At 37.6% G+C, this 25,060-nt stretch overlaps 2 protein-coding genes across 4 annotated transcripts; both read right to left on the reverse strand.

Moving 5' to 3' along the window:
• Positions 1–1,317: 1,317 nt before the first annotated feature.
• On the reverse strand, positions 1,318–6,477 carry LOC131347565 (CD276 antigen homolog). Of its 3 annotated transcripts, none has more exons than XM_058381710.1 (4): positions 6,211–6,454; positions 4,592–4,632; positions 3,646–3,963; positions 1,318–2,316 (listed from the first exon to the last, which is right to left on the reverse strand). In XM_058381710.1, the coding sequence occupies exons 1-4, from the start codon at positions 6,288–6,290 to the stop codon at positions 2,237–2,239; spliced, it is 519 nt and encodes a 172-aa protein (XP_058237693.1). In that variant the 5' UTR covers positions 6,291–6,454; the 3' UTR covers positions 1,318–2,236. The 3 variants fall into 3 exon arrangements, with proteins under 3 accessions (XP_058237693.1, XP_058237691.1, XP_058237692.1); XM_058381708.1 differs by lacking the exon at positions 1,318–2,316 and adding an exon at positions 2,323–3,136 and having other exon boundaries at positions 6,211–6,477; XM_058381709.1 differs by lacking the exons at positions 1,318–2,316; positions 6,211–6,454 and adding exons at positions 2,323–3,136; positions 5,964–6,189.
• Positions 6,478–18,559: 12,082 nt separating this feature from the next.
• LOC131347567 (programmed cell death 1 ligand 1-like) lies at positions 18,560–23,434 on the reverse strand. Its single transcript, XM_058381715.1, has 4 exons — positions 23,367–23,434; positions 22,400–22,443; positions 21,583–21,906; positions 18,560–20,808 (listed from the first exon to the last, which is right to left on the reverse strand). The coding sequence occupies exons 1-4, from the start codon at positions 23,387–23,389 to the stop codon at positions 20,678–20,680; spliced, it is 522 nt and encodes a 173-aa protein (XP_058237698.1). The 5' UTR covers positions 23,390–23,434; the 3' UTR covers positions 18,560–20,677.
• Between the last annotated feature and the right edge of the window lie 1,626 nt (positions 23,435–25,060).

Here is a 25,060-nt window from a genome sequence, read left to right on the forward strand (position 1 = left end):
TTCTGATAGATACAAATAAAATTCAACAGGTCATGACTAGTTCATTCAGAATAGGTTCATTCTGAGGCAAGTTTTATCAAACTCAAGGCCTGCAGGACAAACACAACCCTTTGCCTAGTGGCATTTGAGAACATTCTATACACTATACATAGAAAATATGTATGTAGGGATTGAGTCAGGGTGATAATCACAGAGCTCAGAAAAGAAAGAAAAACCATGAAACACCCAGGATGTGAAATTAACTGCTGAAAAAGGAAGTAAGCAGCTGTTGTGCACGCAGATCTGTGCAAACTATCAGCTGCAAAGCCAGTGAAGATACAAGAGGAAACCACAATGACAGATAAAAAATAAAACAGTATTCTTATAAAAAGAGTACACTGTGCTTCTGGGGATATTAATGACACCGTACAGTGCATTTACAAGTTTCATCTACAAAAAGGATAAGCAATAAAGTATGGTAAGTACTGCATTTTTACATATTTGACTGAGCTCTTGCATGGTTTTATCTGCGTATTCAGACTAGTGAATTTTTTTTATCAGATACTGATCAGGTGAAATACACATTATATACACCTGATATAATGGCTTATCTGACAAATAAGCAACTCTGTGCAATTCATTATAATGTCATGCTGCTCTGGCCAGTGGAAAAATAAATGTTGTTTTTCTTTACTTTCTTAAATACACTCAGTAATTTTTTTTTAGTATCAGGACTTTAAAAGAAGTCAAAGCAACAGAAATTGTGTTTCTGTATATCTGCAATGTTTTCTTAAGCACTAAGACTTAAAAGGATCTTAATCTGTATTTAAAAAGTGCATCAAATATTTGTCAGAGGTTTACCATTGTGTCATGTGTGTAAAGTAGCACAATGTCTGTCAGAGAGAAGTTATTAAGCTGCGAGTAACACTTATTTACACCAGTCTTTGTAGCACAAGTTTTTACGACTGTATAATTTATGCAGAACTGCATGCTGAAAAGCAACCTGAAAACGGTCCTGTTTTCCTTGAAAGATTGAGGAAGTGAAAAACACACAGGAAACAGGCAGCAAAGGATGAATCATTTCCCTTGTATGTGGTTGTGTTGGAGGTGGGAAAACGGGCAAGATTAAGAATCCGATTGGCTAGATGACAGAGTCGGAGCATCTCCGAAACAGCAGGTCTTGTGGGGTTTGTCCGGTATACAGTAGTTAGTATGTACCAAATGCTGTCCATGGAAGGACACCCAGGGACCTGGAGACAGGGTCATGGATACCCAAGGCTCAGGATATGTGTAGCAACAGGCAACTATTATCATTAACATTACTCACAAACAAAATGATAAACTCAAGCATGGCAGCTTTTATTGAACTTCAGGTAAGACAGGGTCATAAATACAAGGCATCAGTCATATGGTAAAAAAAAAACAAAAAACAAACACATTAATTGAACATGTGGACCAAATGATCTGCTCTGGCAATCCTGAACATGGAGCAGCCGAAAGAACAACAACAGTGTATGATGTCTATAGTTGCATTTAAATACAAGAGACAATACAACAGACCTGTGCAAATGAGGACTTGAACTGGTGTCCTTCTGAATTTAAAATAAAAGGTTTATACATGCGAGATGAATTTCACCAAATGGTAATCTTTACTTCTGGGCACAGACCACATGAAACAGGCCGCGATGTTGCACTCAACAGAGCTTTCAGTACAGGAAGAGAGCTTTGCATTGCTGATTGTGGAATTAAACTATGACTGATGTGTTAATTTTATCTGATTGTGCTCGGGGGATTAAATGTGAATATTTTGTTTGAGAGATGAAGCGAATACACTCATGTTATAAATTTGAGATGTGCAGGAAATGTATAAATTAAGAGCAATAATCAAAAGGGAGGCAATACTACGGAAATATGTTCAGCATAAAGAGTGAAATTCTGCAATGTCCATGTAGCCTCTAGTATCTATAAGTGCTGCATAAGCACAGGCATTGTTTAGAGTGTTATATGCTGTATCAGTGCTTATTATATGCTGTATTAACTGCGGTTTCTTGCTCATGACTGTTCTTTTTTTTTTAAGTAATAGTGCAATCATAGTGCAACAGCAATAAATATTGTCAACCACACAGACACACACACACCTGAGAACCAAACACTACTATTTAAAAAAGTGAAAACACCAGCTACTCTTCTGTAGTAATTATGTCTTTTTTCTGCACAAACCATACAATAGCCTTCACTTTTGTCCTCTTCAGGTGGTTCAGTTACTTAGCAGTGTACATCCCAGCAGGAAAAGCAAAACAGTGTCCGACGTTCTCACGAGAGCCCCACTTCTGATCTCTGTGGAACACACACACACACACTCAACAGAATAATAATAAACAGTAAGTGTGCTTTTTATGGTAGACAATTTAACAGGTTTATTAGATTGTAGAACATTGTGTCTACAATGACTGTAGTTTATTACCGATTGCTGTAGGGGTTTTACACACTGCCGGGTTAAAAATTTTTCACCAAGCAAATATCGACCCCGACCCTGAGGAGAAGGCTGGAGGATGATTAACACGCTGTCACTGGCATTTTGGAGAAGTGACCTTACCTTTGGTTTCTTTGTTGTTTTGTAACTGTAGTTGCTCAATCTGCTCCTACTGGTAATATAATTGTAGAGAAAAATAACTGCAGACACTGGGCCTCATTTATCGATCATGTAGTAATGAAGAACTGTGGAACTGTTTTCATCAAAACATACAAAACTCACTTTCCAGATTTTTCCATGCAGAATTTTTTTGTTGCATTATTTTGCATATTTAAAAAAAAAAAAAAACGCTGACTATGAGATGTATATATGATCAGCAACGATACTCATGTTAAAATATCCACATTCATTGGCCTAATGTGCATCAAGAAATCATTCCCAATACCATTGTACCACCAAGCCCCACCATCAGCACCACCACCAGCATGAACCGCTACCCAAAGCAGGACAGATTTAGTTTTGCGTTTATGCCAAATTCTGATCCTACCATCTGCATGTCATAACAGAACTGGAGATTCATCAGGTGATGTTTGCTCAGCCTTGAGCAGTTCACAGTGGGTGAGGAAGACACTGTAGCCTCAGGGTACTGTTCTTGGCTCACTGAAACTTTGTGGTTTCCTGTCGCTGTAACATTTATACAAACAGGCTGTGTTCAGATGATGTTCTACACTCTATGCATGATCTTTTCATGTTTTTATTTTTGTTAAGTGCTAGAGACTGTATTGCAGGAAAATGTCAACTTGAGTTGCTCCTGTACTATTACGCTCAGAGGTTTTTTTGCACACAGAGCATTGTAAAAGAAAAACCTCATGTCTTGTTTCAACTCAGCCTACAGCAATAAAAACCTTTACACAGAAGCTCGGCTTCTTGCCTGCAGGTACTTCTGCATAATAGTGTCCGAAAAAAGCTGGGAAATAATACGCAGAAACATGTATGTTCACGTTCCCCATTTTGCAAACCCACTGGGACAAGCATCCCACAGTTTATAAAAGACCTTCATAAAAGCAAAACTGTAATTATAAGCTCCTCTCCAACCAAGCCCAGAACCAGTCTTATTATTAGTAGTAGTATTAATAATAATAGTAGTAGATTATTATTTCAGAAACTGAGTTTGAAAAACAAGTTGTACACACCTGTAACTCTCAGGTACACTGGCCCTTGTGTAGCTGTGTTAGGGATGTTGCAGGTATAAATTCCAGCGTCAGACATCCTCAACCTGTGCAGTTTGATGGAAAAGTTGCCTTTAGGAATCTCGTCCGGAAAACTGTCCACTCTGCCACTGTACGCTGGGTACTGCTCATCAAAATCCAGTTTGCTGCTGATGATGTCACAGACTGTCGTGCTGTCATTGTATCGCCAATACACGTTCACGTTAAGCTTATTGGTTGAGCACGGCAAGATGGCAGTACGTCCTCGAGTTCCATTTATTACCCAGACACTCTGCATCGACACTGAAAGACAAACAAAAAAACCTAACAGTTTCCATTGGACTGTAAACCACAGTGACTATGAGCAGCTGCAAGTCATCCTTTTCCTTTTGCAGTACTTGCTCGTTCTACTTTATATTTAACAATGGACTTCATCTTCAATCTTTAGTGTTTTTTTTTTTTTTTAGTAAAGCGGTGTTTAACTATGACCTTTCCTATGAACTACACTAAATTGGCCAAAGTGTGTGCTCCTCTCTTTAGGGAAGACTTTCCACTAGATGTAGATGCTGATTCAACCACAAGAGCATTATTGAGGCACCGATGTTGGGTCTGGTGGTATTCAATGAGGTTGTGTCAGGGCTCTGTGCAGGACACTCCAGACCTTTCACTCCGACCATGACCATAAAACGTGTCTTCATGGAGCTCAGCAGCATTGTCATGCTGGAACAGTGATTGGGCCTCTTAATTCCAGTCAAGGGAAATTGTAATACTAGAGCATACAGACATTCTACACAATTGTGTACTTCCCACTTAGTGGCAACAATTGGGGAGAGACCAAAATGTGGTGTCCACATACTTTTGGCTATTCTAAGCACATTTTTTTCCCCACTCTAAAACAATATATATTGTGTGATCCGTGTTAAGTGCTCACCTTTGTTTATCAGCACCAGGAAGGTAAAGAAGGAAAGAAAGCTGTGGAAAAACAGCAGAATTACTGAATAAATTCACAATACTGGCATTTGTAGGCTACTGATTAGAGATTTTTTTTTTCCCCCCACAACCATAACAGAGGCATTGTAATTTATAACAAATTGGAGACAGTGTTTTGCCAACAAGAGAGTATTATGGAAAACTGCTGATCTCATGGGATTTTCATACACCCCAGTCTCTAATGTTTACACAGAATGATGTGATAAAAGAAAACCTGAGTCCTGTAGGTGACGGTTCATGGATATAGTAACTTATGACACATCGAACCACGAGGTGGTTGGGCAACAACAGCAGAAGACCACTCCCGTCAACCAAAAACAGGAATCTGAGGCAGATCAGACTCACCCCACCCTTCCCAAACTGCACAGTTGAAAACTAGAAAAAGACCAAGTGAGTTGATCTCCTGGTCTTTTGGGATCTAAAACAATCCCGGGAGATCGGCAGCTTCTGGAATATTCAAAATCAACCTATCTGGCGCAATCATACCATGTTTAAACATGTTTGATAGGCATGCTTTGTGCACATTCGTGTGACCGTGTTCACCTTCAGCAGGAGTGAGGTCACAGGGTTCTTTAACCTAGTCAACTATCTAGAGTTACCACCAAGCATTCGGACTCTGCTTTCTTGTCACAAACACCAGATTATTTGCATAGTGATGACTCTCTGTGGAACCTGCACCTGTGAATCTCTCTAGAATACTGAGGTAGTACCTGTGCTATTCTTGGAGCCATGAGGCCCTGTAGAGATATGATCAGGAATATGATAAACATTTTGTTTTTATGCATATTTTCCACCCCCCCCCTGAACACATTCCAAACATCTTACTAGGGAACACGCGGAAAGTTCCCATCCTCCAAAGTTTCATGGAGGGTAGGAATGCGGGTAGAAAGCAATTTTTTAAAACTAACTTAGTAATCCATTTAGAAATTGCACGTGCAACTAATTTGGTGGCCCGAACAGATGTTGGACCTCACTCGTAAACAATGTTTAGCTATGCTAGGTTAGCTAGATGTGGCTAAGCTAGTCAGCTAGGTGTAATTTAAGTCTTTTAAAAACCAGATAAGCTACGTTCAAAAAAAAAAAGATCTATTTAATCTGGCAAACTGTAAAAGAGTTATGAACATAGCTAGCTCCAAATAAGCAAATTTTAACATGGAGCTGGTATAAATGATGGTGGTACAGAAATAGCCAGTTTTTGTTTACCGGCCAAACACCAGGCTAGCTAGGCCATGTTACGGCTGTTTGAGGCCATTACAATGCCATTACGGCTGTTTGGGAAATACTGCATTATCGCAGTTTTGGCAGATACATACCTCCTGTCCACGATGACAAACATGATCAAAACAAATTAAAATAATGGAAACGCTTAAGAATATAGTAACATATACCAATACACAACTACTGCTAGCTTAGAGTTTAAACGCAATGTCGTAGCTATACGTCACATCCGCAATGCTTGAAAAGAGTATTGTCAGCATGGTTAAGCCTAATAATTATAGTATTATATTTTTATATCATTTAAATAATTATATTATAATTATAAACCGAGTTCCAACACACCGAATTCTGACAAGTACACGTCCCTGCCACGTCACTGACCGGACTGGACTTCGTTGGACTGGACTGGACTGTAAATCCATTTTACTGATCTGCGTTACAGATGTCCAACTCTGGTCCTGAAGAACCCTCTGTTTTACACATTTCCTGCTTAACGACTCAATTAGTCAATTTACCTAATTGGCTAATTAACAGCCATTGGTTGAGATTGAAGTGGTAGAACAAGAAAAAAAACAAACACTAAAATACACAGGGGTTTCTCCAGGACCAAAGCTCTTGGGCCACCCTGGAGCAGGTGTTATTCAACCACCTTTCTCCTACACGCCACTAAGCCGTAAAGAAACCTTTCTCTATGGTTTCGTTAGTCATTTCTTCATTCATTCATAGCAAGGTGTGGAATCAAACCCTGACAGGGCTAATAAACGACATCAGGAAGGACGACTGAAGAAAGCAGCTATTACTTACAACTATTCATTAATCCAGTTGCTTGTAACAGTAAAGCCATGAGCCATTTGAAGAGCTCGGAGGCTTTTCAGCGTCCTCAAAGCAATAAGGTCGGCTGTGTGTTACTTGAGGATGAGGAAAAGATTTTTTGTGCGTGTGCTTAAAAACCAAAGCCTAAACATGTCACGTCATAAAGCCTGGGTTTTAGTGTAAGCATCAGAACGCAGTTAATTTAGTTTTAGGTTCGATATTCGCCTGATATTCGCCTAGGCCTCTTTAGGGACCGCCTGCAAATTTACCTCTCAGTACAAAAAGTCCAATAATTAATACAAAGTATGTTTACAAAGTCATAGTAAATGACTTGTAGGCAAACTGACTGAAAATAGCAGAAAATAGCAAATATGTTGCCTCAGACAATACCTCTCCTAATGTATGTACAGTACACAAATATATTTAGGGAAGAAAAATACAGAAATTGATCAAAAGGGATTTTCCATCCTTCAAAGGTTGTAGTACATTTGTAGTTACAAGACTGACACTACAGCTGAAATGTTTGCCAATATCACCCTTACTGTACATACAGTACATCATTATTCGTAGAGAACAATTACTATAATTCACCAAAAGGATTATATTTATGTTCCTAAGGTTGTAGTCCGTTCGTAGTGGCCAAACTGACTTACTAGAGCTGAAATTTTGCCAATTTCACCCTTACTGTACATACAGTAAGTGAGATATTGGCAAACCTGCTCCTGTAGTAAGTCAGTCTAGCCACTAGGAAGGTACTACAACCCTTGAAACATAAAAAAAAACAACCTTTTGGTGAAATACAGTAACTTGTTATTGACAATATTTGTGTACAGTAAGAGTTGCAATATCTGACCTGTAGTAAATCAGTCTTGTATCTAGGGATGCACTACAACATTTGGAGTATGGTACTGGTAAGTTAGAATATTTTTTTTATAAAATATTTGTGTAAATGGGGTATTGGCACCTGTAGTAAGTTAGTACTGTAACTAGGAATGTACTACAACCTTTGGAACATTAATAAAAAGACTTCTGGCAAATTACAGTATTTTTTCATGAAAATATTTGTGTACTGTACATACAGTAAGGGAGATATTGACAAATTTTCACCTGTGTTAAGTCAGTCTGGACACTAGGAATGTACTGCAATCTTTATGAACAGCTGTTTGGGTAGTTTATGAACATAATTGTGTACTGTACATATATGAAATAAGGTATTGGAAAAAATGTCACTATGAGTAATACGAGCTTTACAGTTTGACAATGTGTTATTTTATATGGTAAAAGTCACTTTCATTAAAATACATTGGTCGTTTTAAACCCATACAGCTGCAATGCTTCAGAAGTTCAGCAAATTAATCATCAAATTAGTAGTAGTAGTAGTAGTAGTGTTCTCTGAGCTCTACTAGTGCTTATAGCTACAGCCATAGGGATAGACATTAATAAATAGTAAGAAAAACTTCTTCCTTCTTCAGTTTTGCTTAGTTTCGTTTTAATTTCGAAGGCGATGAACACAAGACAATCGGAGTCCTCCTTTAGCTGTGCTTGAAGAGCACGCGTTTTTAAGCAACAAATTAAGTTTCTCTAGCTTGTATATGCAGCCATGGACATGACATGCTGTCCATGGGCTTCGTAGTGACATTTTAACATAGTCAAATCTAAAGCACTTCCTCCTGTCAGAGCAACCCACCAGTGCTGCGCTACTACTTTCGCCGGAAATCAGAATTACTGGTAACCAATGTGGTAAACTACTGATATTACACAGAGGCGTTTACACAACACTGCCGAGGCTGATTCACTTGCACAACCACACACACACACACACACACACACACACTGCTGCTCAGTGATGCTCCTATGGTGGCTTCCAGGCAGAAGGGGGGCAATCATTTGTTCAAAGCCCCAAATCATTTCCAGTAAGTGGTTGCCATTTTACATCATTTTATGAATCATTGACTAATGATGCTCATGATTTATGATTATTTACAAATGTTATTGATCTTATTATTTATTAATAGTGTTAATGTTTGCCCCCATTTTCTTACTGCTAGTATTTATAGTTCTTCCTCTCATTTTTTTTTCAATACCACATGCTCTTTAAAACAAATGCAAATGTATCACTCTATTAGAACAATAAAGTTCCACCTGATCACCACCATGAACTTTATTACTACAGAATTTCACTTCCTCAAATGTATAAAGCCTGAACTTCGCTTCTCATAATCCTCGCGCTTATCGTCAGTTCTCCTTTATTGCTTTTTACGCCTCATCAGCTGCTCATATTCAGGTCAACAGTGGATGAATACTTTTTCAGTGTCTGACCTCTTCTGTACAACACTGTCACTGTATATCTAACACACCTGATTTACCTAATTAACTCATTAATAGAAATAAACTTTAACATACACAGAGCTTGGGTTTCTCCAGGACCAAGATCGATGCTCAGGACAGTTTATCTCCCTATCACACTTACCTCACAAAAGGTTTAATAGATAACTGTAGCTGATTTGTTGTGTGATGAACAGCGCCATCTGCTGTTGTTTAATAGTCTAAACATAAACGTTGACCATCTCTGTCTATTCATTAATATTTACATTGCATTGTGTTTTCTATTCTTTTCTTTTCTTTTCTTTTAAATCATGTGCTTCTGCTTGTTATTAAAAGAAATAAAATGTAAAAAAAAAAAAAAAGGTCATATTGTTCATTGAAACAGTTCATAATGATTTTTTTCCCTTTTTTTTATTTAGAAAACATCAACTGCTTCTTGTAAAGACAATATAAAAAAGTCTACTTGAAGAAAATAAAAATATAAAAATATCACAGGAGGAGTAAAGTCCTAACAGAGCAGCTGAGAAAAGCAAAAAAATGTGGGGATGTCCTCTGGAGTCTCCGTTGTGTGAAATCAGTCTCTGCTGTCTTGGTCTTAGACTGGGTCTTCTTTCTGTATGGAGAAAGTGTTGTATTTGCGTGTCATGCATTTGGTTCACACAGTTGTTCAAAGTGGCTTACAGGAATGTATAATAAGAAGAGACTACTCTGAAGTTTCAGAACTCACATGTATTCACACAATGAGTATCACTATTACTCTTTCAGGTAGCTGCTTAGCTAGCAGAGTAAAGCAACACAATTCCAATCACACAAAAACAGCTAATTAAACCTTTATGAAAGATCAGTCGATAAATAATAATTTTGATATTAATATGTACATTTATATACACTCACCAATCAAATTATTAGGAACACATGTAGACATGGTGTTACTTTATTGAACAAAATACAAGGAAGCAACAGTTGGGCACAGACTCACCCAAACAGGACAAGAAAAAACTCACCTGGTCTTATTACAGTCTTCAAATCTACATGCGTTCCTAATAATAAGGACGGTGATTGTATATGTGATCTATAACCACATAAGTATAAATACAAACCTTCAATGGTGAGCTGTACAATCTCTGTAGCGATGTTAGGGATGTTGCAGGTGTATATTCCGTGATGGGCCGAGTTCACGTTGAGAAGTTGAATGGAGAAATCTCCTTCATGCTCTTGTTGTAAATATTTAACTTTTCCCCTGTACACCGGGTGCTGCTCATCGAAATCCACTGTACCTTTGATGATGTCACAAACCGTCGTGCTGTCATTGAATCGCCAGTACAAATTGTGTTCATGGAGTTTAATCTGACCGACAGAACACGGCAAGATAACGGTTTCTCCTACAACAGCATGAATCACGTGGACATTCTGCACCGAGGCTGAAAAACAAACAAATGTTACTGCTTTTTTTTTAAATCATGCATTTTACTTCCAAATTGGGTCGGCTACTATTTCCCACCCACCGGTCAGCTCCGTCCTATCATACTACAGCTACAATATTTACTGCTCTGAGCTGCTCAAGACACAACCACTGCAGCTTATACATTTACTTTCTAGAGTGAATTCATGAGTACTGGTGTTCATGAGACTAAAAGACTTGTTGCCACCATATTTGGATCATCATCATCATCACCATCATGGACCAGCTGTGAGTATATCACACACTTGCATTAGGAGTTGAGGAAGGGCAGAGAAAAACATGTTGACAAAGACTTGATCAGGTAAAGTTTAATGAAATAAAACTGTTGATCAGTGGAAAAAGTCTGTCAGAAAACTCCATCTGCCCTGTTTAGGTTTCATGTTTCGGGTACTTACCTCCATTTACAAGAAGTACAAATCCCAAGAGTCTGTGGGTGAAAATCAGACATGAAGTGAGTGTTTCTTTTTCCAAAAGTGTTCACCAATATTTAAATTTTATTTACTTATTAATTTATGTTAAGGTCGCACCGTTTTAGTTAAAGTTGCGCAGTGGAAAGAAAGTACTTTGCTTGTTGAAGACAGAGGTTTGGTGCTAAGCTGGATGGTATCATGTCAATTTATGATGCTTTAATAAAGTTAAGTTCATATTCAAATTCATATTCATGATCAGTTTCACTGCATCTCTAGGGACAGGCCCTTATGCGCTGTCAAACAAAATAACAGTCTTGCTAAGTGGGAAGTTTTAAAATGGAACATTTTAAAAGTTTATAAGTCAGTGGGGAAAAAACCCAGAACATGTTAATATGAGTGTAATACCAAGTAAAGCTGTACCATCAAAACATTTTCAGTAATTAGTATATCAGTTAATAGTAATTGATACTGAGATACTGAAAAACAGTTCAAATACATTTACCGCCTATGAAGGGCTGTGTTGTTGCTATACAGTGGTCACTGTATCACTAATGATGGGCTAATCTGATAATATCATGATATTTCTGTGAATTTAACAATGTTTGTCCAAAACATTTTAGAGAAAATGATCCACCTTCACTTGATGATATTACATCATTAAGTTCTCTTAGTCTGGACACTTTTCGTCCTTCTGGATGTTTGCAGATTGCTAAAAGATTTTTTGCTGAATTGACTTGGCGGACACAAGCATTTACATACGACATAATAAACAAGTGAAAATGTAGGGAGCTAACAGATACAAGAAAAGCAACAATAAATAGATTATTATATGCTTTAAATTGTGTTTTTATAAAGCAGAGGAATAAGGTTAAAATATTTTTAAAAAATAGAAGATTACTCAGGTCTACTAATGAATACGCAGAAATCCAAAGCTCTGGATATAATTCAGAGACCGCTTCAAATCAGCATCTCTACATGTATGGTAGACATACCTTTCAAGTGTCTGCTAAAAAATTCCAACATAGGCACACCTCTTCTTTCTGCTTAATGAAGTACTGATTAAGTACAATGTTCCCCAACTGAGGGTTAGTTTTTCCAGCAGGACAATGCTCCATGCTACAAAGCCAGGTCAGTGAAGGTGTGGATGGAGGACCACGACATCCCCAGACCTGAAGCCCCTTGAAAACCTCTGAATTGATGTGATCAAGAGAAAGATAGATGGTCACAAGCCATCAAACAACGATTGAATTTCTGCACCAGGAGTGGCATAAAGTCACCCTACAGCAACGTGAAAGATTGGTGGAGAGCATGCCAAGATGCACGAAAGCTGTGATTGAAAATCAGGGTTGTTCCAACAAACACTGATTTGTCCTAAGTTAATACATTAGTATTGTGTTGTTTAAAAATGAACATGAGCTTGTTTTCTCTATCTTTTTTTTTTTTTATTATTATTATTATTATTATTATTATTTTGACCAATTGTAATTTTTTGCAAATAAATGCTGTAAATAACTATGTGTTTATTTGGAATTTGGGAGAAATGTGGTCAGTACTTTATATAATAAAACAAAAATGTTCATTTTACTCAAACACGTAGCTATAAATAGTAAAACCATATACTTTTACTATATAATATGTGTGTGAGGTCTTAAATAGGAGCAGAGAATAACACTCTGATGCTAAAATCGGATGTTGCAATCACATATTAAGTACAACAGTATTTAAATGAGTAAATTGTTCTGTCTTTCCCCTTCCTTCATGTCCATACCTGAAGAGGACGGAGAGACGTCTCATGGTTCTGAAACAGACACAGCTAAAAGTCAGTTTCACTACAGCGTGCAATTTATGTGCGCTCACAGGAAAAAAGAATTTTTTTTTTTTTTTTTGTCCTATTTATCATCCCAGATTGGTCAGATTTTTGATATATAGCTGATACAAAAATATTAAGAGCCTCATCGAACCGTGCTTATAGTAAAGCTAATTAAAAATAAGGCTAATTAAGATTCCTATGTTGAACTGTAAAGACTCAAATATGGAGTCAATTTCACGCAAGTATCGTGGTCTTAAAAACATATATAATCGAATCACAGAATTAAATACAAAATTAGAAAATAACAACAACAACAACAAGAAATATATATATATATATATGTTATAAGAAAAATAACTTACTGCTGCTGCTCACCTTCAACGTGTAAAGCACATGGATTTGCGACAGCGGGTGATGCTGAACGTGTATTTACCCCTCACTCTGGTTTTCCCCAGAAAGCACGAATGTTTTTTGACCGAAAGTGAACCGAATTTAGTAGTTGAGTTATCTGAATGCAGATAAATCAGAATGTGCATAGAGAAGTATGTACAAGTTGTATTTACAGCAGAATAAAGTGTAAAGTGTAATTATATAGTGTGCAAAAATGTGTGCATTATGCACATTGTATGTACAAGAGTAACAGAAATAATATACAGTACATATATCTATCTGTACATCTGTTTCAGCTCGATGATTGATCTCACAACTTTCCTCTTGGCAACACTGATGCCTGATTTCCCCTTTTTCGGAGGGGAAATCATGACTACTGAAATTATGCCACTAATGTGGGGTTATAACACAAGCTCTCACAGAAGAGGCTTTCAGAACAGATGACTCGCGTAAACTGCTTCATCTCCGCGTAACAATTTGCACACAGAGATTTTAAAGTAAATTTTACTGTTCTAAAATTAAGTGCAATTCTCCTGTCATTATTAGGTAAAATCTACTTAATATTTCACTTGATGCTCATAAATAAATTGAGTAAAATTGACTTAATTATATTTAATATAATTAAATTTGATAATCAGATGTCAAACCCAGGATTCTCTTGCTGTGAGGCAACTGTGCTGACCACTAAACCACCATGTTGCTGTCCACAACGCAGCCGTGTATGGTTTATATTACTCCTGATCATTACGTAAACGTCGCTAAAAAAAAACAACAAAAACCATTTAAATAGTTTATTTAGCCAACATTAACAAAAGTGACTTAATATTCACAGCCTTAACACAATCTTAATCTTGTTTGTTTTTTTTAAGTGCATTTAGTGAAATTTCACTGGAACTGGAACAACTGCATGACGCCAGGGACTGGAACCCTTTAATTAAACAAAACGTCTTAATAAAACAAATAAATAAATAAATAAATAATACATACAACAATAAAATATAGCGAAACAATACACGAAACAACATCAGAGCCCTGCGCGCGCTACACTTTTAAAATGTTTAAAATATACTTAAAATTCCTAGGTTTATGTGCAATGGCAATAAAACATTTAAATATTACGAGTCAACACATGATAATATTTAACCCTTCCACTCAGTTCATTTATTACATGAATTAAATGTGTATGTACGTTAAATTCTGGTTCTCATTGAAATTTGATATTACAGTGTAATAATTATGAAGGTTAACTTAGTAAATTTTAATAGAAAATCCAAGCTGCTTTAAAACCCAGCTGCACAACTGTATCTGTACAACCACCCAACAGCAACACTGCTTTAACAAAGAGCAAAACAGAAAGACTTATTTGCCATCAAAACAAAAATTTCAAACCATTAGTTGTGACAATGATACTGTCTCACAGATCACTAGTAGAGAGAAGCTGGTTCTCAAGTTATGTGAATTAATTGCTCCCCTTCTTGGGCTGAAGATCAATCCAGCTGCACTCTCACAGGCCTCTGAGGCAGGGAGGGCTGTGTTCAGCTTAAGTGACAGGTTGGATAAGGCTGGATAAGATGTCAGCGTGGTCACACCTTCAGCTGTACATTTTAGCTACGCATCCAGTTGTTTGGATGTCTCCTGTGTGCTTGATATTAGAGAAGAAATCCTCTTCATCGGAAGTGTATGAGGAGTAAGTTACCATACACTGTAAAAACTGAGATTGGACACTGGGGACAGTGAAAAAACACAGAGACAGTTCTCAGTAACCTATGGCTAAAACTAACTAAAACATGACTAAAATTGAAACTGAGTTCTACCGACTAAATCTTGACTAAAACTAAGATCAAATAAATGGCGTTACAAAACGAGGCAGTTGAGTCAGATGACCAGATTATGCACACTTAAGAAAAAAAAAGCCCAGAGTGTTTCTCCTAATTAGCATATGTGAGTCATGATATTACAACACTTTGTCTAATTTACTACAGGCCTCAGATTTTAGTAATTAAACAACATAAATATTCTTAAATACTCTTAAAGAAAATTCCCTTTGGGATTAATATACTCTATCTTCTTGCATAATATCATTTTTATGGTTTGTTGTATTGAGGTTAATTTATTATAAGATGTTCTGTCCAGTTTTACTCTGTTTCGAAGAGGCTAGGTGTTTTTCTAAATAGGAGACCTGTTGGGGTAACCTTACATTGGTTCCATCAATGTCTGGTGGTTATTTGGGATTATCCCTACATCACCTATTTCATTTAAATTCATATTAGCATGAGACAGTTTAGCCCTTTGTTTGGTACACTAAATTCTTTATGGGATTTACACATTTAAAAAAGACAGTAACGTGTCATTTTTACTGTGTTTAACTTTTGTCATTATACTTGAGATAAAGTGAGCTCACACCTGGTGGCATGGATCACAGACTACCTGACAGGCAGACCTTGTGACATACATTTATAAATATATATATATATATATATATATATAGGGTTGCAAAATTCTGTGAATTTTCAAGGCTGGAAATTTTCCATGGGAATTAACAGGAAGATATGGGAATAAACTGGGAATTTGCAAAATTGCAGGTTAGCCTATAACAGGGAACTTAAATGTAGTTTAAAAAAATGATCTTGCAGCATAATCTTGGTTAAAACAACCAGATAAAACAACCCTGTATATTCCTCAATCACAGGCACACAGCACTGCAGGGCAACTGAGGCCACACCCCCACATGCACTGTGCATTCCTTCATAATATACACTGATCATTTCTTCAATCCTGCACACAAAATAATAATAATAATAAAAAATGTCCATCTTGGACATTTTTTTTATTATTATTATTGGACAACTCTTCTGGGAAGGCTGTCCACAAGGTTTAGGAGTGTGTTTATGGGAATTCTTCCAGAAGCGCATTTGTGAGGTCACACACTGATGTTGGACGAGAAGGCCTGGCTCTCAGTCTCCGCTCTAATTCATCCCAAAGGTGTTCTATGGGGTTGAGGTCAGGACTCTGTGCAGGCCAGTCAAGTTCATCCACACCAGACTCTGTCATCCATGTCTTTATGGACCTTGCTTTGGTCACTGGTGCACAGTCATGTTGGAAGAGGAAGGGGCCAGCTCCAAACTGTTCCCACAAAGTTGGGAGCATGGAATTGTCCAAAATGTCTTGGTATGCTGAAGCATTCAGAGTTCCTTTCACTGGAACTAAGGGGCCAAGCCCAGCTCCTGAAAAACAACCCCACACCATAATCCCCCCTCCACCAAACTTTACACTTGGCACAATGCAGTCAGACAAGTACCGTTCTCCTGGCAACCGCCAAACCCAGACTCGTCCATCAGATTGCCAGATGGAGAAGCGCGATTCGTCACTCCAGAGAACGCGTCTCCACTGCTCTAGAGTCCAGTGGCGGCGTGCTTTACACCACTGCATCCGACGCTTTGCATTGCACTTGGTGATGTATGGCTTGGATGCAGCTGCTCGGCCATGGAAACCCATTCCATGAAGCTCTCTGCGCACTGTTCTTGAGCTCATCTGAAGGCCACATGAAGTTTGGAGGTCTGTAGCGATTGACTCTGCAGAAAGTTGGCGACCTCTTCGCACTATGCGCCTCAGCATCCGCTGACCCCGCTCCGTCAGTTTACGTGGCCTACCACTTCGTGGCTGAGTTGCTGTCGTTCCCAAACACTTCCACGTTCTTATAATACAGCTGACAGTTGACTGTGGAATATTTAGGAGCGAGGAAATTTCACGACTGGATTTGTTGCACAGGTGGCATCCTATCACAGTTCCACACTGGAATTCACTGAGCTCCTGAGAGCGACCCATTCTTTCACAAATGTTTGTAAAAACAGTCTGCATGCCTAGGTGCTTGATTTTATACACCTGTGGCCATGGAAGTGATTGGAACACCTGATTCTGATTATTTGGATGGGTGAGCGAATACTTTTGGTAATATAGTGTGTGTGTGTATATATATATATGTATGTAATATATATATATATGACGTGATAATCATGAGTATATCCTTGAGGAACTGCAGGAATCATAATCATACTGTAGGAGTCATGATAATGATAAGCTCTGCACCACATATTAATAAATTAATTACAACAATATTTAAATAATAAATAGTAATTGTAACTGTGCCTTGGTGCGTGTGTCTGTATGGCCACGTCTTCTTTGGGTTTTAATGGCGGTTGGCATTACTGGCACTTACTGAACTGGAGGAATTTTTTTTAATTTATATTGTTAACTGTTTGTACAGAAAATCCATTAAACAACGATGAAATAGCATAGTGAAATCACACAAGTGAAATAAGTATTTTGTTTTGCAACTGTGATTATTATTATCTTTAGCATCTGCTGTCCCTGTGAACTATAACGTACACATGCATCAATATGTGCAGTATTGTTAGAGCTGCTGTTAATAAAAATGAATAAATATCTCCTGACCAATCAGAATCCAGAATTTCACAGCTCACTGGTAAAAAAAACAAAAACAACCATAATAAAAGTGTCATTATAATTTCTGCACAGCTTCTGTTCCAGTTTGAAGTTATAAGCTTTTGATTAATCAGTGATAGGATGTGACTCAGTAACTAATATGTTCATTAAGAAGGCAAGAAGAAACCTTGAGTCTGGAACAAACTTTTGATCATTTGTTTCAAGAGACCATTTTCTTCTCTCTCTGAGTTCTACAGTCATGTTCACTTATTCCCACATCTAACAAACTGACTAAATGAATTATTAGGAGATTAGATTACAGCAGATGATTTTCATTTGCTGAACATTACTAGTTTTAGTGCCATTCTAAATCAATCATTAAATAATCAATTAATTAATTTAGTTATTTATTATGCTTTATTTAATGAAACAAGAAAGAGAGGTATTACATATTCACATTATAACAATAACAGTAGCTGCCAGATGAGAAAGGGAGAAAAAAATTACATAAATTTCAGTGCTTTCAGAGCATTACATGTTTTTAGATCTTTTTTGTTTTTGGTTTGTTTCAAGAGATTAACATAATTTAAAGTCATTCTAAATCAAAACCAATGACTGAACACGTGAGTGAACGTCATAACAGGGCTTCTGATGCCCTCTAGTGGCTGTCTGCAGAACTATTTTTAATCCCGCTCATTCCCATTTTAGTCAGTAAGGCAGAATTGTCGCCGTAAACAGCACATGAACACACTGCAGTTCATCACTAAATGATGGCTTTATGGTGTCTGGTTCAGAGGTGGACGAAGTACACAACTTCCTTACTTGAGTGAAAGTACAAATACTACTGGTCAAACTTTACTCCATTGCAAGCAAAAGTTGTAAAGACAGATTTTTACTTAAGTAAAAGTACAGAAGTTCTTGTTTTTAAAAGTACTTAAGTATCAAAAGTAAATGTCAACGCGTTGTTTTATTATTGTTGCATTGTTGTATGCAATACTTTCTGTGGAATTAAGAGCTTTTAGAATGTTACAAAACAACTGAATTGACAAAAAAAGACAGGTATAATCATTTATTTTTAATGTAACACTCCTACCACCCCCAACAAAAAATGTACCGGTACATCTCAAGAATTAGAATATCATGAAAAAGGTCAATATTTTTTGTCACTCAGTTCAGAAAGTGAACCCCATATATTATATAGATTCCTCACACATAGTGAAATATTTCAAGCCTTTATTTCTTGAAATTGTGATGATTATGGCTTACAGATAAGGAAAACCCAAAATTCTGTGTCTCAGAAAATTAGAATATTACATAAGATCAATAAAAAAAGGATATTTCAAAGAGAACTGTCAGACTTCTGAAAAGTATGTTCGTTTCTATGCACTCAATACTTGGTTGGGCCTCCTTTTGCATCAATGCGGCGTGGCATGGAGGCAATCAGCCTGTGGCACTGCTCAGGTGTAATGGAAGCCCAGGTTGCTTTGATAGCGGCCTTCAGGTCATCTGCATTGTTGGGTCTGGTGTCTCTCATCTTCCTCTTGACAATACCCCATAGATTCTCTATGGGGTTTAGGTCAGGCGAGTTTGCTGGCCAATCAAGCACAGTAACACCATGGTCATTGAACCAGCTTTTGGTACCTTTAGCAGTGTGGGCAGGAATGCGACATTTGTAGGCCCTGTCTAGGATTCGTCTGAATCTCCCCCAAATTCTTGAATGGATTTTGCCTGAGAATCCTCTCAAGGCTGCGGTTATCCCTTTTGCTGGTGCACCTTCTCCTACCACACTTTTTCCTTCCACTCAACTTTCTATGCTTGGATACAGCACTCTGTGAACAACCAGCTTCTTTAGCAATGACCTTTTGTGGCTTCCCCTCCTTGTGGAGGGTGTCATTGACTGTCTTCTGGATAACTGTCAAGTCAGCAGTCTTCCCCATGATTGTGTAGCCTACTGACCCAGACTGAGAGACCATTTAAAAGCTCAGGAAACCTTTGCAGGTGTTTTGAGGTAATTAGCTGATTAGGGTGCGACACCATGACTTTCCAATATTGAACTTCTAATTCTCTGAGACACAGAATTTTGGGTTTTCCTTATCTGTAAGCCATAATCATCACAATTTCAAGAAATAAATCCAGGAATTTTTGGAATACTCTTTTCAGTATACTACGATTTGGGGCATACTAATTCTATTTTTGAATACCATTTAGGACACATCGTATGAGAATTTGGACACAGCATACGTTTTTGTGTGTTAACTAACATCATTACCAATGCGTTGGTGGTGTATAATATACAAAGCATATATTCGTCCATTTTGTCAGCAATTGAGTTCAAAAAATGATGGAAAACCACTGAACTTTACAACACGTGACGCTACAAGAGTGAAAAAAAAAATCATCCTATGATTAATGTAACTACTTTCTACTCAATGACATTGACAGAAATGTAGTGGAGTAAAAAGTAGAGTATTTGTCTTTCAAATGTAGTGAAGTTAAAGTAAAAAGTATCCAGAAAAAAATAATACTCAAGTAAAGTACAGATACTCAAAAAGTGTACTTAAGTACAGTACTCAAGTAAATGTACTTCTTTACTGTCCACCTCTGGTCTGGTTGATGTGAAACTCCTCATTAATTCATTTAGAAAGAGACACAAATACAGTGTTAAATCTTCAGCTTGTTACTGAAGAATTACATCATCAGCACATTCTGTCAGTAGCTGAGTTTACAGCCCTGAGATTATTACTCCATTCTGCCCCCTAGTGGAAGAACAGAGGCAGTCTTTAAAAGCAGCCACTTAGGAGAAACACAGAAAACAGTTTGGTTTGGTCATTTAGAGAAAATCTGGTGAGAAATTGATTGCAGAAGGTCAGACTGGAGCTGTACACATCAGATGTGTGAGAGACGTGCAGACTGGAACCACAACCATGCCGGCTTATAAAAATCAGTTACCTGTGTGTGTGTGTGTGTGTGTGCGCTCAAAAGTATGATGACTTCCATGCAGGTTTCCACTGTGTTCTCTAATTTTGTCCTATGTGAACGATCTGTAGTGTTTGTTCAAGATTCCAGAAAGAATGCTTTATTGTAAAACCTTCTTCCAGTGTCAACTGCATCTTGTAGAGACAAGATAAAAATGTCTACTTATAGAAAATAAAACTGTTAGAATGTCACAGGAAGAAAAAGTCCTAACAGAGCAGCTGAGAAAAGCATAAAAATGTGGGGATGTCCTCTGGAGTCTCCGTTGTGTGAAATCAGTTTCTTCTGTCTTGGTCTTAGACTGGGTCTTCTTTCTGTATGGAGAAAGTGTTGTATTTGCGTGTCATGCATTTGGTTCACACAGTTGTTCAAAGTGGCTTACAGGAATGTATAATAAGAAGAGACTACTCTGAAGTTTCAGAACTCACATGTATTCACACAATGAGTATCACTATTACTCTTTCAGGTAGCTGCTTAGCTAGCAGAGTAAAGCAACACAATTCCAATCACACAAAACCTCATTTTAACACAGCTAATTAAACCTTTACGAAAGATCAGTCGATAAATAATAATTTTGATATTAATATGTACATTTATATACACTCACCAATCAAATTATTAGGAACACATGTAGACATGGTGTTACTTTATTGAACAAAATACAAGGAAGCAACAGTTGGGCACAGACTCACCCAAACAGGACAAGAAAAAACTCACCTGGTCTTATTACAGTCTTCAAATCTAGGTGTACATGTTGTTGTTGATCTTTCGGCTGCTCCCTACATGCGTGAGGGGTCGCCACAGCGGACCAACTGGTCCGCATAACAACTTGGCACAGGTTTTATGCCGGATGCCCTTCCTGACGCAACCTTCCCCTTTTTCCGGGTATGGGACCGACACTGCATCCAGGGCCTGGGGTTTGGGCACTGGCCCAAATCAAACTCAAAACGAACCCGGGCCTTCCGCATGGTAGGCGAGAAACCGACCACTGAGCCACCAACGTCCTAAATCTAGGTGTACATGTGTTCCTCATAATAAGGACGGTGATTGTATATTTGATCTTTAACCGTATAAGTACCCATACCAACCTTCAATGGTGAGCTGTACAATCTCTGTAGCGATGTTAGGGATGTTGCAGGTGTATATTCCGTGATGGGCCGAGTTCACGTTGAGAAGTTGAATGGAGAAATCTCCTTTCACTTGCTCTCGTGGTAAATATTTAACTTTTCCCCTGTACACTGGGTGCTGCTCATCAAAATCCACTTTACCTCTGATGATGTCACAAACCGTCGTGCTGTCATTGAATCGCCAGTACACACTGAATTTATTTTGTTTAATCTGACCGACAGAACACGGCAAGGTGACGTTTTCTCCTGCAACAGCATGAACCACGTGGACATCCTGCACCGAGGCTGAAAAACAAACAAATGTTGCCGCTTTTTTTTGTTGAGGATTTCATGCATTTTACTTCCAAACTGGGCCGGCTACTATTTCCCACCCACCGGTCAGCTCCGTCCTATCATACTACAGCTACAACATTTCCTGCTCTGGGCTACAACTATAGAACAAGACACAACCACTGCAGCTTATACATTTACTTTCTAGAGAGAATTCATGAGACTAAATGACTTATTGCCGTCTTTCTGGATCATCATCATCATCATGATGGACCAGCCGTGAGTGTATCACACACTTGCCTAAGATGCCAGTGATTCTGACATTACCTTTAGGAGTTGAGGAAGGGCAGAGAAAAACATGTTGACAAAGAATTTATCAGGTAAAGTTTAATGAAAATAAAACTGTTGATCAGTGGAAAAAGTTTTTTTTGTCTGCACAGCTCATACTGAAAAGTCTGTCAGAAAACCGCAGTTGCTCCTGTTTAGGTTTTATGTTTCAGGTACTTACCCCCATTTACAAGAAGTACAAATCCCAGTGGAAAAAAGCAGAGTCTGTGGATGAAAAATAAGACATAAAGTCTGTGTTTTTTATTTTTTTTTTCCCCAAAAGTGTTCACCAATATTTTCTTTTTATTTATTCATTTCTATTAGGTTTGCACAGTTTTTAGCTGTGGATAGAAAGTACTTTGCTTGCTGAAGACAGAGGTTTTGGTGCTAAGCTGGATGGCATCATGTCTCTTCATGATGCTGTAATAAAGTTAGGTTCATATCCATATTCATGATCAGCTTCACTGCATCTCTAGGGACAGGTCAGTAAGTGATCTTACACCTCTAAGTGTCTTAGTGTGGACACTTTAACTCGTGAATGTTTTTAGTTATTTTAGTTAAATGTTTGAATATATCCTATATGTTGTATATATTACTATTGAAGATGTTTGATACTGTGCACCATCGTGGGAATATTCTTAATTTGGAAATACATATATTTCGAATTTTTAGGTTCCAATCATAACTTCTACTAGCAAAAATAAAAATGCAGATTAGGGGCGGGATTAAAGTCTCCATTAATCCACTGGTTCTCAACTGACAGACGTCTCTAGCCAATCAACAGGAAGGAGGTGGGTGACGTCACTGACACGCTACTCTGTCCGTTCGTGTTTGAACCTGTCTTGAGATACTTTTAATTTTAATAATTCGCTTAATACTTCTTATTCGTTTGTCTATTGTATTTAATTCTATTATTGGCGCGCGTTATTTATTTACGACCACGATACTTATGGCGTGAAATTGACCTCCATATTATGACAAAGAGAAATAATAGAACGTCTTTATAAGCTCTGCATCACCCGTTTATTACAATTATATTTAAATGAGTAATTGTGCCTCATAGCGCGTAAAGACATGAACACGATATGCGCAGATTTACTGTGTATATTAATATCTTTTTTCCCCTCTTTTCCTGATCATGTTCTTACCTGCAGCCGATGGCGAGACTCATGGTTCTCACAGCAGCGTGTTCACCTGGGTTCAAATTTCCCGCCGACTGTTGATTCAAAAAAAGAGGACAGGTAATATGACAGTGGGCGGAGCCAGAATCCCCGCCTTTCACTTTATATTGTATGAGTTAGTTACTTTTCTTTTTTGTCTTCTCCGTCATCCCAGATTGATCAGATTTATGAGAACGTATTACTTATAGTTGATATCCAAATATTAAGTGTCTCATCGAAGCGTGACTTCTTTGTTTATAGTCAAGCTGATTAAAAATACGTTTTTAATCCCTATGTTGCACTATGAGGCGTCAAACGTCATAGGTTTCAGAATAAACAATAAAAATCTCCTTCATCACAGACCTATTTACTCTGTTAGTTTCTCAGACTGATTTGTGATTTGTGTCTTCTCTGTAAAACTCACTGATGTTCTCCTCTATAAAACTCCGACACTGAACTGATGTGTGCTTTATGAACTCTGAAGTTTTCATTCGTCACTTTGAATGATGCATATTTGGTCACGTGTTTATTCAGTCTCTCCGTAGACAGGTCTTCAGACTAAAGGCCGAAGGTTTGAACTTTACTGCAGCTTTTATTGGGCTAAAAAAAGCCAGCACAGATCACTCATGAGACCATACCGTGAACTTAATATCATATTAAAAAATCCAGTGTTTAGCAGTCCTGGCCCTGACTGACTCACCCGAGTCAAATGATCCGATTCCGCATATTATCTCATTATTCAAGAGTCCGAGCAGGGGCGTTTCTCGGATTTTCATTCAGCATATCGCTGAGCCCCCAATGAGGGTATAATAGCAAAAAAAAAATAAAAATCGATAAAATAAAATTAACGTTTGACTAGGATGGTAAACTGTTTGTAGGGAAAATCTTGCATTAAAGCATTTAACGAGTGAAATCAGTATTTTTGCATTAATACATGCAGTGTTAGAGCTGCTGTTATAGAAAATTAATGAACACCTTCTGACCAATCAGAATCCAGAATCTGACAGCTCCAGCTCCGTGGTAAAGATACCGTATCTCGAGGATTTCACACACGGACTTCCTTTTCTTCTTTTTAAGTGTATATTAAATATTTCAACCGTAAAAACACCAATTTAAACGTATTATCCAAACGTCTGCAGATCTACTATCAATTTCTTCCACTAAATTACTCAAACTGAGCAGCATTGGGGGAATTGTGTCACAAGAAGAACTCTGCTGAGACGAAACATGATGGTATGTTTATATGTTTTTATATCATATAAACAGAACTGACGTTCGAAAAGCGGACTAACCAAATGAACTTTAAATAAAGGTAAAAGAATGAAATAAGATTAGATAACAGTTATAGAGATGATTTTCATTTGCTGAACATTACTTGTTTTTAGCGCCATTTAAAATGACTGAAAACTTGATTAAAAGTCATAACAGGGCTTCAGAATGTATCTGGTGCCCTCTAGTGGCTGTCTGCAGAACTATTTTTGCCGAACGCTCATTCCCATTTTAGTCAGAGAAAGATGGCAAACATTTTTTTGTGATCTTCACAAATATATATATATATATATATATATATATATATATATATATTTGACACCTGACAACAGCTTTAGAGTGTATCGACTTGACTGTCATGTCCACATCTGTCAATCAATGACTTTTTATTCTACTTATCATAAGTGTGCATT

The sequence above is a fragment of the Hemibagrus wyckioides genome, linkage group LG27, assembly GCF_019097595.1.
Source record: "Hemibagrus wyckioides isolate EC202008001 linkage group LG27, SWU_Hwy_1.0, whole genome shotgun sequence".
Classification (NCBI taxonomy): Eukaryota; Metazoa; Chordata; class Actinopteri; order Siluriformes; family Bagridae; genus Hemibagrus; species Hemibagrus wyckioides.